Source organism: Acinonyx jubatus, chromosome F2, assembly GCF_027475565.1.
Source record: "Acinonyx jubatus isolate Ajub_Pintada_27869175 chromosome F2, VMU_Ajub_asm_v1.0, whole genome shotgun sequence".
Taxonomy (NCBI): Eukaryota; Metazoa; Chordata; class Mammalia; order Carnivora; family Felidae; genus Acinonyx; species Acinonyx jubatus.
The window spans coordinates 7750550-7765629 of NC_069394.1; the positions used below are offsets into that span (position 1 = coordinate 7750550).

The 15080-nt window shown below is 50.9% G+C and overlaps 1 protein-coding gene across 10 annotated transcripts in view; it reads left to right on the forward strand.

The window, feature by feature from the left end:
* The window catches only part of ZFAT (zinc finger and AT-hook domain containing), a 282959-nt gene that overhangs the window by 162721 nt on the left and 105158 nt on the right, over positions 1-15080 (forward strand). For all 10 annotated transcript variants that reach the window (XR_008292503.1, XM_053208115.1, XM_053208117.1 and 7 more), the window contains 4 exons: positions 704-892; positions 2459-2609; positions 8722-10187; positions 10974-11206. Coding sequence is in view for 9 of the 10 variants with exons in the window: in XM_053208115.1 (XP_053064090.1) it covers positions 704-892; positions 2459-2609; positions 8722-10187; positions 10974-11206 (2039 nt within the window). In the remaining variant the exon portion in view is untranslated. The remainder of the gene's footprint in view (positions 1-703; positions 893-2458; positions 2610-8721; positions 10188-10973; positions 11207-15080) is intronic.

Consider the following 15080-nt stretch of genomic DNA (forward strand, 5'->3'; position numbering starts at 1 on the left):
TAACCGACTGAGCCACCCAGGCGCCCCATGGGATGTTGCCATTTTTATTACCATACCCACTCCTTTGTTTCACACCCTTTTTGCGTGACCTGTTCCCCAGTGTTCCCATCACTTCACAGACGCTTGTGTTTACAGTTAACGGAAGGGTTGGTTCCCCAGAAAGCCTTTCCTGACTTCTTGAGGGGATCCTACCATCCCTTCGCATTTCACTTGGCGCGCGGCTGACTGCCCCCCTCCCCACCCCCGGCCCCACCAGACTGCAGGGCATTTGAGGGCAGGGTCTGGGTCTGTGGCTTACTGGTCTTCGTATCCCCCACGGAGGGTACCTAGTAATTGTAGCTTGAATGATTTCTTCCTGGGCTATAAATCTTGGGAGACTCTATCTTCCTTAATGACTCTGAAGTCTGGTAGGCGTCATGAAAACAAGGTGAGGGGTCATGCCTGCTTTATCAACACTGTATCCCCAGTGCCTCGATGGTGGCCTGTGGCCTCAGTGCCGAATTTACTGAATCAGGTGAGAGACTGAAGAATCAAAGACGATGCCTGAAGTGTTGGAGAGGCCTGCGTAGCAGTGAGAACCCAAGCGTATATATCACACACATATATTTCTTTTACTGTCGCATAAAAAGGTTATGTGCGCGCTCCAATTCTATCACTGATATAAAAGGATATTTTATACATCTCAGTATTATTTGACCTTCAGGTGATGAATCTGACCTTGAACTGGAAAGGAAGTATAAGGAGGATGATCGAGAAAAGACTCCAAGGAGGCCGCGGACACAGAGGACGGAGAAAGTCCAGAAGATCTCCTCGGGAAAGGAGGCCGGGCAGGTTTCCGGAGTGAAGAAGCCCATCATAAGTGTGGTTTTAACGGCACACGAAGCTATTCCAGGTGAGCACAGCAAGTGGGACGGGGCCAGAGAAGAATGTTGTGGTGAGTCCATACTGGGCAGTCTCACTGCTTGGACCCTGTGGTCCCGGGCAGGGGCTGCTGCTGTCGCTGCCGCAGACACGGTCAGAGGAGCAGCGGCCACGGAGCATGTCTTTCCTTTGCTCCCCTGGCCCAGTCCCTGTCCTGGGTGTGCCCCCCGCTCACTGTGTTGAGCGGTGCATCTCCCGTGTGAGACAGACCTGCTGAGACCAGAGGGACGCAGCCCGCTCCCGGGAACCATGTTCTCCGGTTCCCTCCGCCTAACTTCTGTCCTGCATTTTTAGTGTCTCCATCAAATGGTTTATAATGCTAGAGATTTCTGTCTGCATTTCCTTTCACATAAAGCAGCCTGTGGAGATATTATACTACCTTTTTTTAAAAAAGGCCTCTTTCAGGAAGGGATACTTCAGACAAAAAGCAGTATGATGTGATAGTAGGTTCCAAAGTATAATAATGGTTTTTTCCCTATCCATTTCGGGGGCTAGTTGTCAAATGTATTTTAAAATCGAGTGTAGGATTTTAAGAGCAGCTGCAGCCATTTAAACAGTCCTTTCCAGTGGAAATAGTAACTCCTTATTTAAGGTGAAAATGCCAGATAAGTGCCTCTTTACACTTCAATGCGGAGTACGATGATCATTAGGAAATAAAAACACTGGGCGAGAGGAACCTTCTGGAAACTCACTTCATCTGCGCTAGCCTGCTTCAGAGCAGTGTCAGTCTGGGAAGAGAAACCTCGGAGAGGGGTGGCTCCTGTTCTCAGCCGTCTCTAGACGAAGTTCCCACAGTAACGTCTTTAAAATTGGCGGTAGGCTTTCAAGATTTCTGTAAGGGGGGTAGAAGTGTGATGGATGTTTGCTGTTCTAGATCCAGGGATAGATTGGAGCCTTTTCTTCACTGCACCGAATACGTGCGTGTGCGTGTGTCCACATAACGTGTGACGTGTCCACTGCTGTGCAAGGTCTTTGATCATTTCACATGATAGAATTGCACGAGCAGAGGGACCCTTGAGGTTTTCCACTCCAGACCCGTCATTTGCTAGGGTGGAAACGGAGGCTGATGGTAAGGTCATGCCACGTTTGGGACTGGACCCTTGGCAGCTCGGATTCCTGTTCACAGCCGATGCCACTGCTCCATACTGTCTTGGTGCGGTTTTACACTTATTTGCCTTTATACGGGATTTACCTTATTTACTTTATACAGGACCACTTACAGGTGGTCCCGTATAAAACCCGATCGGTAAACACATACGTATGTATGTCCCTGTCTTACATGTTTTTGTCTTTTTCATAGATCAAAGGGAATAACCTCAGAAAGGTGTTCTGGTAGATTATTAGGAAACTTGCCCTTCCCACCCAACACACACACGCACACACACACGTTAAACGTGTGAACTGCAGGAAAACCAGTACCTGGTAAGGGTACTGCATACAGTGAGGAAACACTTCTGGGGCTCCACTCCTGTAAGGGGTGGGATCCGGGACCTCCGCGGTGCCCCTTCAATGTGTGCTGCCTTGTGCTTCATGTCAGGTGCCACCAAGATCGTTCCAGTGGAGGCCGGGCCCCCGGAGACGGGCACTGCAAACCCCGAGGCCACCCCGGCCGACCTGGCGCCTCGGAGAGGGTACCAGGAGTACGCCATCCAGCAGACGCCGTACGAGCAGCCCATGAAGTCCAGCAGGTAAAGTGTGTGTCCCGTGTGACCTCAGCCAGAGCTGGATTCTGGTGATGGCTGTGGGGGCTAGAGGACCAGCATGTTAGCGTCCCAGGACTGTGTTTGCAGACTGGGTTGTAGAGGACATGGGTTCCTTGATGTAACCCAGGAGTTGGACTCTCCATTACGGTGCCTGTGTGTTGACTGAGCCCGGGTTGCTTCTGGGAAATGCACGGCAGATTCACTTGCTCTAGGACCTGAGCACCGACTGGCTTAATGAAGGGGGAGCAGTTTACCTACGTCAGACGTATGTTTAACCTTAATAAAAAGAGGTGTAAGTAAGGCCTTACTTAGTACGTTTGCTGATTTTTATTTATTTATTAAAAAAAATTTTTTTAAGGTTTTTATTTATTTTGAAAGTGAGGGAGAGCATGTGCGCACATGTGCACAGGTCGGGGGGAGGGGCAGAGAGAGAATCCCAAGCATGCTCTGCACTCATGTGGGGCTTGAACTCACGAACCGTGAGATCATGACGTGAGCTGAAATCAAGAGTCAGACAATGGACTGAGCCACCGAGGCGCCCCAAGTTTGCTGATTTTTAAAGTTGCACATATTATAATGAAAAAAAAAATCTTTATTCCCTCCCCATTTTCAAAAGTAACACTTGTTGGGGCGCCTGGGTGGCTCAGTTGGTTAAGTGTCCGACTTTGGCCCAGGTTGTGATCTCACGGTCTGTGAGTTCGAGCCCCGCGTCGGGCTCTGTGCTGACAGCTCAGAGCCTGGAGCCTGCCTTGGATTCTGGGTCTCCCTCTCTCTCTGCCCCTCCCCGTGCTCACACTCTGTCTCTCTCTCAAAAATAAATAAACATTAAAAAAAAGTTTTTAATTAAAAAAAGTAACACTTGTTATTTTCTTGTGGAAAGTTCCTTCACCCTGGATGATGTAGTTAATCAAAGTAACCCATCGTTCTTCTTCTAGAGGCAACTACTGTTGCCACTGTAATTTTTTCATGACATACTAAAACATAGTGCTTTAATTATGTTACTTTTTTCTAATACAAAATACCAAGTGCATTGTTATCAACTTTTTTTTTTTTAAACTTAACCACACCTTAGGGACACCTGGGTGGCTCAGTTTGTTAAACGTCTGACTTTGGCTCAGGTCATGATCTCGCAGTTCGTGAGTTCGAGCCCCGCATCGGGCTCTGTGCTGACAGCTTAGAGCCTGGAGGCTGCTTCTGATTCTGTGTCTCCCTCTCTCTCTGCCCCTCCCCCACTCGCACTTTGTCTTTCCCAAAAATAAACATTAAAAAAAAAAAAAACACAAAACTTACCACACCTTAAAAAATGTTTTTGATACATAGTTTTAAAAAAGTATCTGCTGTTGAATAGGGTGCACTGTAGTTTGTATAGCCAGGTTTTGCTTGATGGGCAGTGTTGTGCTCAAGGGTCTCGGACCTTCGTCTTTGGGTTCTTCTTCATGACTTCCTATGGGGTGAATTGCTAGCATTGAAATTGCTGTCTCAAATAGTAGAGAACTTATAACTGTAACCAACATTGAAAACCGTCCTCCACACACATTGGGTCAGTTGACAACCCTTAGTGAATGCCCAGGTGCCTTTTCTATACCCTCCCCAGGGTCTCGGTCTCACCACCTGTGATAGGTACCTGCTGGGGTGGGGGTGGGGGGTTAGCAAACTGCATCTGAGCTCTGCAAACATTTTCCCAGCCGAGATGAAAGACAAAGAAAATGCTAGTTGCCAGTGGGTTTCCTCTGTTTCTAGAAGAGGGGAAATGAGGCGTTCTTGAAGAGAGCGTAGCTTTTAGTGCCAAACAGACCTGGGCTGGCTCTAGACTTTTCTACCACGGTTCAGCTCAACAGATTAAATGCCCGTTATGTGCCAGGCACTGGGGATGAGAGAGAACAGGACAGACGCCCTGTTGCGTGGAGGAAGCCTTTGCTCTGTTGTATCTGACTCAAGCGGATGTGCCTCTGAGCCCCTGTTATTCCAGCCGTAAGATCGTCTGGTACAATCTGACTTAGTTTAGTGGTGAGAATAAATGATAAACCATATGAACATGGTGTCATGTGGGATGCTTCATTAATTCGTAGCCTCAGTCCTCTGTGCTTGCAGCTGTGGGCAACCGAATTTATTGATGAAGTTGTAAAAATACTCATTCCTTTGGCAGAACTGTCATGGAATTAAGTTTGAAGAACATTCTGGTGTCAGCTTAAGTTGATTTGTAGACCCTAGCTAATTATTTTCACACTCTTTCAAAATCTGCTGGGGAGGGGTTCAGCTAACTGGTCATCTAGTTAGCCAGCAAATCCATGCAATATTTAATCAACAGGTTTTGGCTGTATTTCAGCTGTCATGCATTCTAGTAGTATAGCACAAATTACAAAATTGTTATGAAAGAGGCTTTTTTTTTTTTTTTTTGGCATGATGATGTTGCTTTGTAAAATATAGACACAAACTTCTAGGTTACACCAAGAGATCAGTTAGGTTTTCACACCAAAATGACACTGGTGCTTGCTGTAGAAAATTTTTGAAGTCCAGAAAATTGTAAGAAAAAACATCATTTGTAATCACACTACTGTACTATAACCACTGTTTATATATATATATACATATCTGTATATGTAGATATATAGATATGTACATACATAGATATACATATATGTATACATATGTATCTGTATAGATGCATAAATATGTATCTATATAGATACATATATACACATATATATACATGTATATATATTTTTTTAATGTTTATTTTTGAGAGAGAGAGAGAGACACAGTGTGAGTGGGGAGGGACAGAGAGAAAGGGAGACACAGAATCTGAAGCAGGCTCCAGGCTGAGCTGTCAGCAAGGAACCCGACGCAGGGCTCAAACTCACAAACTGTGAGATCATGACCTGGACTGAAGTCGGCTGCTTAACCGACTGAGCCACCCGGGCGCCCCACCACTGTTAATATTTTTAATGTGTTTCCTTCCAGCCTTTTTTTGGGCCCGTATGTTTTATAAAATGGAGTTTATATTTCATATGCAATTTTATATCTTGCTTTAAGACCTACTCACTGTACTTATTACTTTCCTCCGTTACTCACGTTATTCACAAATTATTTTGTGGTGACGGCGCTATAACGTCATGAGGATGTTCTGTAATCTCCTCAGCTCTTCACATCAAAGCGAATAAGACCTGGTAAAATGGCCCATCTGATTGTATCCTGTAAGACCTCACAGATGTTAGAAGAACTTGGCTACAGGGCCTTCCATGGCTGCCTCTTCTCTAGCCTTGTCCCCTCGTGTGCTCCCTGTGGTCTCTGGGCCCCAGCAGGTGTTCCAGCCATCCGGGCCCTTTGTACTTCCTTGACCTCTCCTTGCAAATGCCTCTTCCTCATTTCGGATGCCTCCCCTTTCCCTGGCTTGGTTATCCCCTTCACCCTTCAGCTCTCTGCTCAAGTGCCCAGTGTTCGGGACAGCCTGCCTGGGGTGGGTCCTGATCTGGGCTCATGGAGGATCCTGCCTTTTCCCATCACACCAGGGAGCAGTGGTCCTTATCTGCTCCTTTTCGTGGTTGTTAGTCTGGCCTGTCACCTCCTCCACAAAGTGAGCTGCAGGAGAGAATGAGTTGTGTTTGTTTTTGTTCCTCTTGTGTCCCCAGTGCCTGGAATACTTGTTTTGAATGAATGAATGAATGAATGAGTGAATGAATGAATGAAAAAAAAACAGATGTGCTAACAAACTAGTTCCCTATGTTGGGACCTTCAAGCAGCTTTTCACTGTGAGCACCTTTGTTCGAGTACCTTTTGTATTCTTTCCTTTAATTGATTCCCAGAAGTGAATAACTTTCTAAAATGCACGGGTAAGAGTGCTTCTCTCCCAGCATGGGGAACATTTGGAGTGAAGTAATTTAAAACCCGTCATATGGACACTGTGGCCCTGTGTGTCAGTTCACGGTCCTAGTGAGTAAGGCTTGCGCTTGAGAGTCTGATGTAGGCTTCTTGGAATCTTCATCAGATTCATTCCCCTTGGCAGGAAACAGGGCATGGAGGGCTTTATCAGGTTTCTGTGTAATAATACAAAAAAAAAAAAAGTCAGAGCCAAAGATTCTCCTAAGACCATTTAGATCTTGCATTAGAGGAGAAAGTACTGTGATTTGTTTATTTAATTAACGTTTTGAATCTTGGGTTTCAAGATTCTTGATAACAATAAAATCTATCACCTTCTGGATTTCTTTGTCATTTGAGAAAGATCCAAATTAGTTTCCTGACATTAGCCTTGGGTTTAGCATGCAGGCAGAGTGCTAACTTTCAAATTTGAATATTTTAATTACATTGTGTGAATTGTACCCTCTGGTGTTTATGGACTACAATTGATTGAAATAGTTTTAATTTAAAGACAAGGCAACCTATGTTGATCAAGCATAGTTGAATGGGTAGTTCCATATATACAGATTTTGCAGTTCCTGTGGATACAGCTTAATGGGCTCTGGTCAAGAGCATTGAGTGAGATTATCAGTGTTTCTGAGGACCTTCATGGACAACCTCGACACACTGTCCAGCGGGAGTATAGGTACAGAGGAGAGGAGGCCTCACCTGCCTGTGTCATCTGTCAATTCCTGTCCCTCGTGCATGCTATAGTACTTGAGTGGCCATCATTCACTGGCTTCAGAAACAAGGCAGGGCTATTCCAATGGCACTGGAAGTCCCGTACAGGGGACTTTCTCTGTGTATACAATTACTTTGGGGAGGGGGACTGGTGTATGTGGTGTTTGCTGGCATTATAGAGGAGGAGGAGGAACACGCAGGCTCTAGAGGCAAACAGTCTGCTTGGGGTCAAATCCTGGCGTCACCGCTTACTAACTGTATGATGTTGGGCGCAGACTCAGTTTTGTCATCTGCAAAATGGGTGTAACGAGGCTAGAAATAAATATAGTCCGTGTAGGGTTGGGCAGTTCACACATCCTTAGTGATTATTAGCTGTTATTACCATCTCATACACATGGCCATATTGAAAGGGAAAGGATCCATGAGGCAGACCATGCTTTTATTCTCCGTCACACACACAAAATCTGACACAGCGCTTGAAACACACTGGCAGGTATTCATAAATGACAAGCATTAATAAATTATTCATGAGGTTAATAAACGGCAGTTGAACAGCAGCCCTCTTTTCCCCGTCTCAGCTCTAAATTAGCCGTGGTAAAGGAGGAGGACGATGGAGACTGGAGCATCAGCTGTTACTGATGGAGTTGCGGGGGGCACGGCGTGGTGCTCATCAGCACGGGGCTTCCTGTTCCTCGGCACCTGCCTCACCTGCAGTCCTTGACTGCTGCTGGCCAGGCCCACGCATGCCCACCTAGCTAAGCACTCACTGTACCACTTGCTGTTCGTGGGCAGACCGTCCTTGCCAGAAGGGGAAAGTTGGAGCTCAGCTCATGAGGTCCAGGTGACCAGTCAGATAGGCCCGTTCACTTGCCCTGGGAGGACGTAGGGACGCGGGTCTTTCAGTGACGGGTGGCAGCAAGGGACGAGCTGGTTGAATGAACAAGCAAGTCTGGCTTGTTGAAGCTGGTGGACAAACCCAAGCAGATTGTATCTGGTCTCACGGAGCCAACGGAGCTCGTTCCGTTAATGACGGGTCATGTAGCCAGAAGACGTACAGGTCAGCTTTGGAGCACAGCTGGTTGTTGTGTACGTTGTGAGTGACACGTCCCTCTTCCCTCTTTCTCCTCTTGCCTCCCTCTTCTCGTTCTGCAAGCCTCAACTCAGACATCTCCTGTTTAGCAAGTTTCCCAACTACCTGAATCCAGGTTAGATGTCTCTTTCTCTCTCCCCCCCCCCCCCCCCGGCCCCCGCACATGTTCCCATCAACACTTGCCCCACTGTCGTGCAAGCATGTGCTCACCTGTCTCCCCTCCCCCAGACCGTGAGCTCCAGTCTCTGTACGCGCCTGGTCCATACTCGGCCCTCCGGTCGGTCCCGCTTGTTGCCGAATGAATGCCTCCGTCCAGCCTCAGGGCCGTTTGGGTCACTTTGAGCCTTTGGCGTTCCGTTCCCAAGAAGGAGTTCACGGTCCTTAGGGAGGTGCGGCGTCTCCACGGGTAACGGTGCTGTCGTCTGTTTCCAGGCTAGGGCCCACCCAGCTCAAGATCTTCACCTGCGAGTACTGCAACAAGGTGTTCAAGTTCAAGCACTCGCTGCAGGCGCACCTGAGGATCCACACCAACGAGAAGCCGTACAAGTGCCCCCAGTGCAGCTACGCCAGCGCCATCAAGGCCAACCTGAACGTGCACCTGCGCAAGCACACGGGCGAGAAGTTCGCCTGCGACTACTGCGCCTTCACCTGCCTGAGCAAAGGGCACCTGAAGGTGCACGTGGAGCGCGTGCACAAGAAGGTCAAGCAGCACTGCCGCTTCTGCAAGAAGAAGTACTCCGACGTCAAGAACCTCATCAAGCACGTCCGGCACGCGCACGACCCGCAGGACCGGAAGGTGCAGGAGGCCCTGGACGAGCTCTGCCTGCTCACCAGGGAGGGCAAGCGGCAGCTGCTGTACGACTGCCACATCTGCGAGCGCAAGTTCAAGAACGAGCTGGACCGCGACCGCCACATGCTGGTGCACGGGGACAAGTGGCCCTTCGCCTGCGAGCTCTGCGGCCACGGGGCCACCAAGTACCAGGCGCTGGAGCTGCACGTGCGGAAGCACCCGTTTGTGTACGTGTGCGCGCTGTGCCTCAAGAAGTTCGTCAGCTCCATCCGGCTGCGCTCGCACATCAGGGAGGCGCACGGGGCGGCGCAGGAGGGCGGGCTCTTCACCAGCTCCATCAACCAGAGCTTCTGCCTCCTGGAGCCTGGCGGGGACATCCAGCAGGAAGCGCTGGGGGGCCAGCCGCAGCTGGCGGAGGAGCAGTTCGTGTTCCCGGGCGTGAATGCGCCCAAGGGGGCGGCCTGCCCCGCAGACGCTGGGCCCGACGAGGGGGCCGACGAGGGGGCCGGGAAGGAGCCGGAGGCCGCCGCGCAGGAGCCCGCCCTGCCCGCGCACTTGGCCGCCCCCCAGGCCCAGGGGGCCACCCTGCCACCCTGCGGGCTGGAAGCCGCCGCGGACGCCTCGGACCTTCCTTCGCAGGCGGTGGTCTCCGAGGAGTTTTTACTGAAAAATGACCCCTCCCCTGCTGAGGCTCGCACCGTCCCCGAGGAGACCTTGGACGCCCGGCGCGGAGCCTCCTCCCAGACTCAGGGTGAAGAAGTCCCATCACTGCCATCCAAGGCCGGAAGTGCGGGAGCCAACCTGGACGCGCGGGGGGCCGAGAGCCCCCCAGAGGCAGGGCAGGAAATGGCTGCCCTCCCGTCCGAGGGACCAGATGCTAGTAGGTGTCTCAGGTCAAACCCAGGCGAGGCCTCGGACCTTCCTCTGGTAGCAGGTGGAGGGGACGTGGCCCCGCCGCAGCCTGACTCTTGCAGTCCGGCCTCCGAGCACCGGGCCGGCATCAGTGCGTTCATGAAGATCCTGGATGGCTTACAGAAGAGAAGGATGAACACCGGCTTGTGCGAGAGGATCCGGAAGGTGTACGGGGACCTGGAGTGTGAATACTGCGGTAAGGAGGGCGGCGCTGGGCAAGCAGCCGGCTGAGCGCTCGTTCCCTACAGCCCCGCCCGTCCCCAGCCTGCTTTGGGTCACCTCGTGTTTGGTTTGAGCTCGTGTCTCTTTGCAAAGAACCACTCGTCAACGAGCTGTCCTTCATCATTTGTAGACAGTAGGAGGCGGCCACCTGTGTCACAGTTTAGCATGTGGCGTATTTGTGGAGGTGGCCAGGATGGCGGGGCAGGTAGCGGTGCTAGCTGGGGCAGGCACACGGTCTCTCTCAAGGCTGCTGCCGGAACTTGAACCAAGAAGAATGGTTCTTCGGGCACATGACAAGTTCAAAGTGTAGCTTGAGTTGTGGCCCTGTTCTCTCTGCAGCTCCTTGTAGAGAGTCCCGATTGGAGCCCTCGCAGCTGTCCGTGCAGGCAGGGCCCCTGAGGCTCCCCGAGAGCTGGCAGCACAGGTGGTGGGAGAGCCCACCTCTGGCCCAGGTGTCGGCAGGGGTCGGAGGCCCTGATTTAGGCAAGTGCACAGCAGCATCTGGTGCTGTAATTGGTCCTCAGGAAACATTTGTTTCCTCCTGTCCTAGCTCTGATGTCACGCAAACAGCGTAGCACCCTTAAAGTTTACAGCCTCCCGCCTCTAAAAAGCAATTTCCAGGCAGAAGTGAGGAAAGCGTGAAGGGTGACCCGGACAAGCCGGAGAGGGAGACAAATATAGTAGTAAAAAAATAATAATGAGAAAATGAAATTCAGTCTGAAAGAAACTTCCTTGTTCTCACGTGACGATATTTTTTTAGGCAAACTTTTTTGGTACCAAGTGCACTTTGACATGCACGTGCGCACCCACACCCGGGAGCACCTGTATCACTGCTCCCAGTGCCATTATTCCTCCATCACCAAAAACTGCCTTAAACGCCACGTTATTCAGAAACACAGTAACGTCCTGCTGAAGTGTCCCACCGATGGCTGCAACTACTCAACTCCAGATAAATACAAGCTGCAGGCACATCTTAAAGTTCACACGGAACTGGTAAGTAGTAAGCCCGGGCAGCAGCTTGTCTGCCCCAGCTGCCCCCTGCTTTCTAACCTTTGTGCGCATGGGAAGGTGCCCTGCTTCCCCGTGAGCCCTGCACGCGAGCGTCCTTCCCAGGAGGCTTCGCCCCGGGACCCCCTTCACAGGCAGAGTCTCAGATACGTTGCAAAATGATGAGGCGGAACAGATTTGCTTTCTGGGCCCACTGTTCAGCATCAGAGAAAATCTCCAGAAGGAAGAGCTACAGCGTGGAACTAAAGCAAGGCTTTCTTAAGGGACATCGTAAAGAATCATCAGCAACAGGAGTGGCAGTAGGAAGGGCTGCCCCTGGCCGCTGAGAGGTTACATGCCGTGGTGCCCGTGGGGCGGGGGGCAGTGTCTGGTTCACGGGGAGAGCGCAGTAAATGTCGATGACGCTGGTGTCCTCTTGTGTTACTTGTTGTCGACTCTCTGTGAGGGATTGTCTGTGAAATGCTCTTATTTAAAAACAGAAAGGCGATCATTTAAGCCAAGATGCTGTCCAGATTCATAATGGTGAAGTGTGTTTAATTCTTCGGTGGAAAGTGACGTAACACAATGAATGACTGTTTAGTTTTGCAAATTCTCATGTAACTCAAGGGGCTGACACCCGAGCGTGGTTTGAGCCTTGTTCATGTGATAAAGGAGGCACAGCTGGCCCCAGGCGTGATTCCGCGTTAATGGCTTTCCTTTTTATATCAGAGACGGCTTGGCTCAGAAGGAGGCTTCAGAAGCTGGGCCTGCTTCCACTCTGTTCGGGCACAAAGATCACCCATGATGTAGCAGTTGGTCACTAAGGGTGAAGTCAGGGTGCTGTAGGTATAGTGGGTGGGTCAGAGCCCATGCTTTAGGGTTAGATGCCTGGGTTCCGACACTGTCTCCAGCACTCACACTGGCTGTGGGTATTGGGACAAGTCACTTGTCCTTTCTGAGATTTGGTAGCCTTTCTGTATAAAATACCTGTGAAAAAGTATATGTCCATTTAAAAAATAATTTTTTTAACGTTTATCCATTTTTGAGAGACAGAGAGGGACAGAGTGCGAGGTGGGGAGGGGCAGAGAGAGAGAGACAGAGACACAGAAGCCGAAGCAGGCTCCAGGCTCCGAGCTGTCAGCACAGAGCCTGACGCGGGGCTTGAACTCACGAACCGCGAGATCATGACCTGAGCTGAAGTCGGATGCTTAACCAACTGAGCCACCCGGGCGCCCCAGTGTATGTCCATTTTACACACACACACGCACATGCGTGTATACATGTACGTGCACAGACTGCATGTGTTAAACTCACACGTACGCACGCGTATACATGCGTGTATTACACACGCCTGCAAATGCAGAGCACAGATGTACGCATGTGTTTGTGTATGTAATAGATCTCCTAGGGTTACTGGGAGGATAACATGGAAAGTTCTGGAGCAAGAACCTGGAGCAGTGATTGTGCTGTTGACTGTGTGCTCGCTACTACATGTGACTTGGGACCTCTTGGCACATGTTCTCTGTCCCTCTTTCTGGATAGGGCATGAAGGCACGCCCTTCTCTTTCCTTCCAGAATAGCTGTCAGATTGGTGTTGATTCCTGTACCATCTTAGGGTGGAGAAAACTGGGGTGGCAGAAATCATGGCTATGACTTTGCTAGAAACGCACATGAAGCCAGGAGCTGAGTGAGGGCAACGTGAGGACAGGGTGCTGGGGGCAGCCTTGGAGGGTAGCAGTGAAGACCAGGAACCAGACCGTGTGTTTTAAACTCTGGCTCCCCCATTTACCATGCGTCCGACTTCAGGATGAGTCATGTAACTGCCCCATGCCTCGGTTTACCCATCCTCAGGGGAAGGTGAAGTGAGAGAACATGCGTAAACGTTTTAGAACCGTGCCTGACGTGGAGTAAGCACCACGTGCCGTTGACTGTTAACAATTGCTATTACTTACTGTAATTATCATGTTGGGTCTTGTTGTTCTGCCCTGAGAGACTTTGAAATGGAGGCTGAAGGTCGACCCCGAGGAGGAGGCTGGGAAAGAGCTCGGCAGTGTGTGCGGCCGCCTGTTTATCCTGTGCCCATTTTCCTTGCCTGTCGCGTGTGTCACAGGGACCCAGGTCCAGCCCAGGCTTTTCTTGCCTCTGGATGCTGGTACTCAGCCTTCTGGCCACATCCCTGGTCCTCAGGGTCAGCAGGGCCATGCCGGGAACATGTCCTAAGATCTTAAGCCCCAATTTCACGTGCTTTCCTTTATCTTGATAATCCTGCACTTAGAGAAGCTTCTCTTTCCAACTCCCTGTGGTTGCGACTCTTCCTTCTGAGAGGCTTCTCTCTCTACTGTGGACACCTGAGGCAGCTGGGGAAGTGGGTGCCGGGGAAGGGAAGGAACAGTTTCTGTTTTCGTCCTGTGGTCTGGACCCTCGAATCTTTACTCTCATACCTCTTCCGGGAGGTGGGATTATTTCCTCCCCGGGGCGGATCAGGAGCCCTCTCTGCGGGGTCGTTCGGTAGCTTGCCCCCCATCACGCTGGCCGTCGGGGTGGGCGGAGCTCAGGCCTGCGTGCTTATCTGTGAGCCACGCTCCTGTCACTGCCCACGCTGCATGGTGGGTCATGAACGGCAGCCACGTCCTTCTGAGGGGCCCCTGGGACACTTGCACACCGTTGGAAGGAACGTGGTGGGGGTACACTTTGTCCCATCAGAGCGGGGGCTGTGTTGATACTGTCCGTGCTGTGTCTTGTGCCACAACAACGAAACATCCCTGAACGTTACTGCAAGAGAGGAGCGGGAGTAAGGGAGTGTGGCTCTGTTGACCTTATAAAAACAGGGTGTTCTCGTGATTCTCATGAACACTCGTGTTTTCTTAGACGTTGTTGATGTTTGATCTCATTCCCTCTCCCCCAATATTTGCAGTTCTTCCGTTTGAGACACTTTTTAAAAAATGTTTATTTGTTTAGAGAGAGAGTGTGCGAGCAGGGGTGGGGCAGAGAGAGAAGGGAGAGAGAGAATGCCAAGCAGGCTCCACGCTGTCAGCACAGAGCCAGACACGGGGCTCGATCCCACGAACCGTGAGACGATGACCTGAGCTGAAGTCAAGAGCCAGATGCTTGACCAACTAAGCCTCATGGGAGCCCCCATTTGAGACACTTTTGAAGGTAAATGTGCTACTGCTGCTCTGAAGCTCGTGACACAGGTCAGAGGCGCCGCGGTCTACTTGCCGGGCGTTGGGGCTTCGGATGTGAGTGAGACCCGGGGTCTGTCTTCAAGGTGCTCTTTGTTGCACGGGAGGACAAGCAAGGGGACAGTAATGGCGGTAGGGCAATGAGGGAGGGAAGTGAGGCGAACACAGAGCGCTCTCCTCCTCCTACTCCGCCCCAGAGAGGTCCCGGCCGAGGTAGATGGCTGCCCGGAGGAGGGGTTCCAAGCTTCATGAGTAGGCTTTGGCCACGAGAGAGGCAAGCAGAGAGGCAGCACACGCCAAGGGGAAGCCTTCTGTATTCCCACCAGGATATTGACAGCGTTTCCTGTGAATCACTGGGACTGTATTGGGTATATATATAAACATACATGCCTTCTCAGGGTCGTGGTGAGGGTCCCACAAGATAGCACAAGTGAGCTTTGTGACGTAAAGGTGCCGAGCCAAGGACTCTGGTCAGGGAAGGGTGTACCTGAGTTGGGAGAGTGGTGTTGTGTGGCCTCACCTCGGCCTGGGGCTTGGTTCCCTTACCTGTGACCCAGGGAGATGGGCCAGGTGTGTCAAGAGTCTGGCTGGGCTTTTGCATTTGACCCAACACTTATGCATTTTCAACACAGATTCCCATGCGGTGCAAAATTAAGGAGATTTCAGATTGACCCCCTGCCCCCCCAAATGGGCCTCCA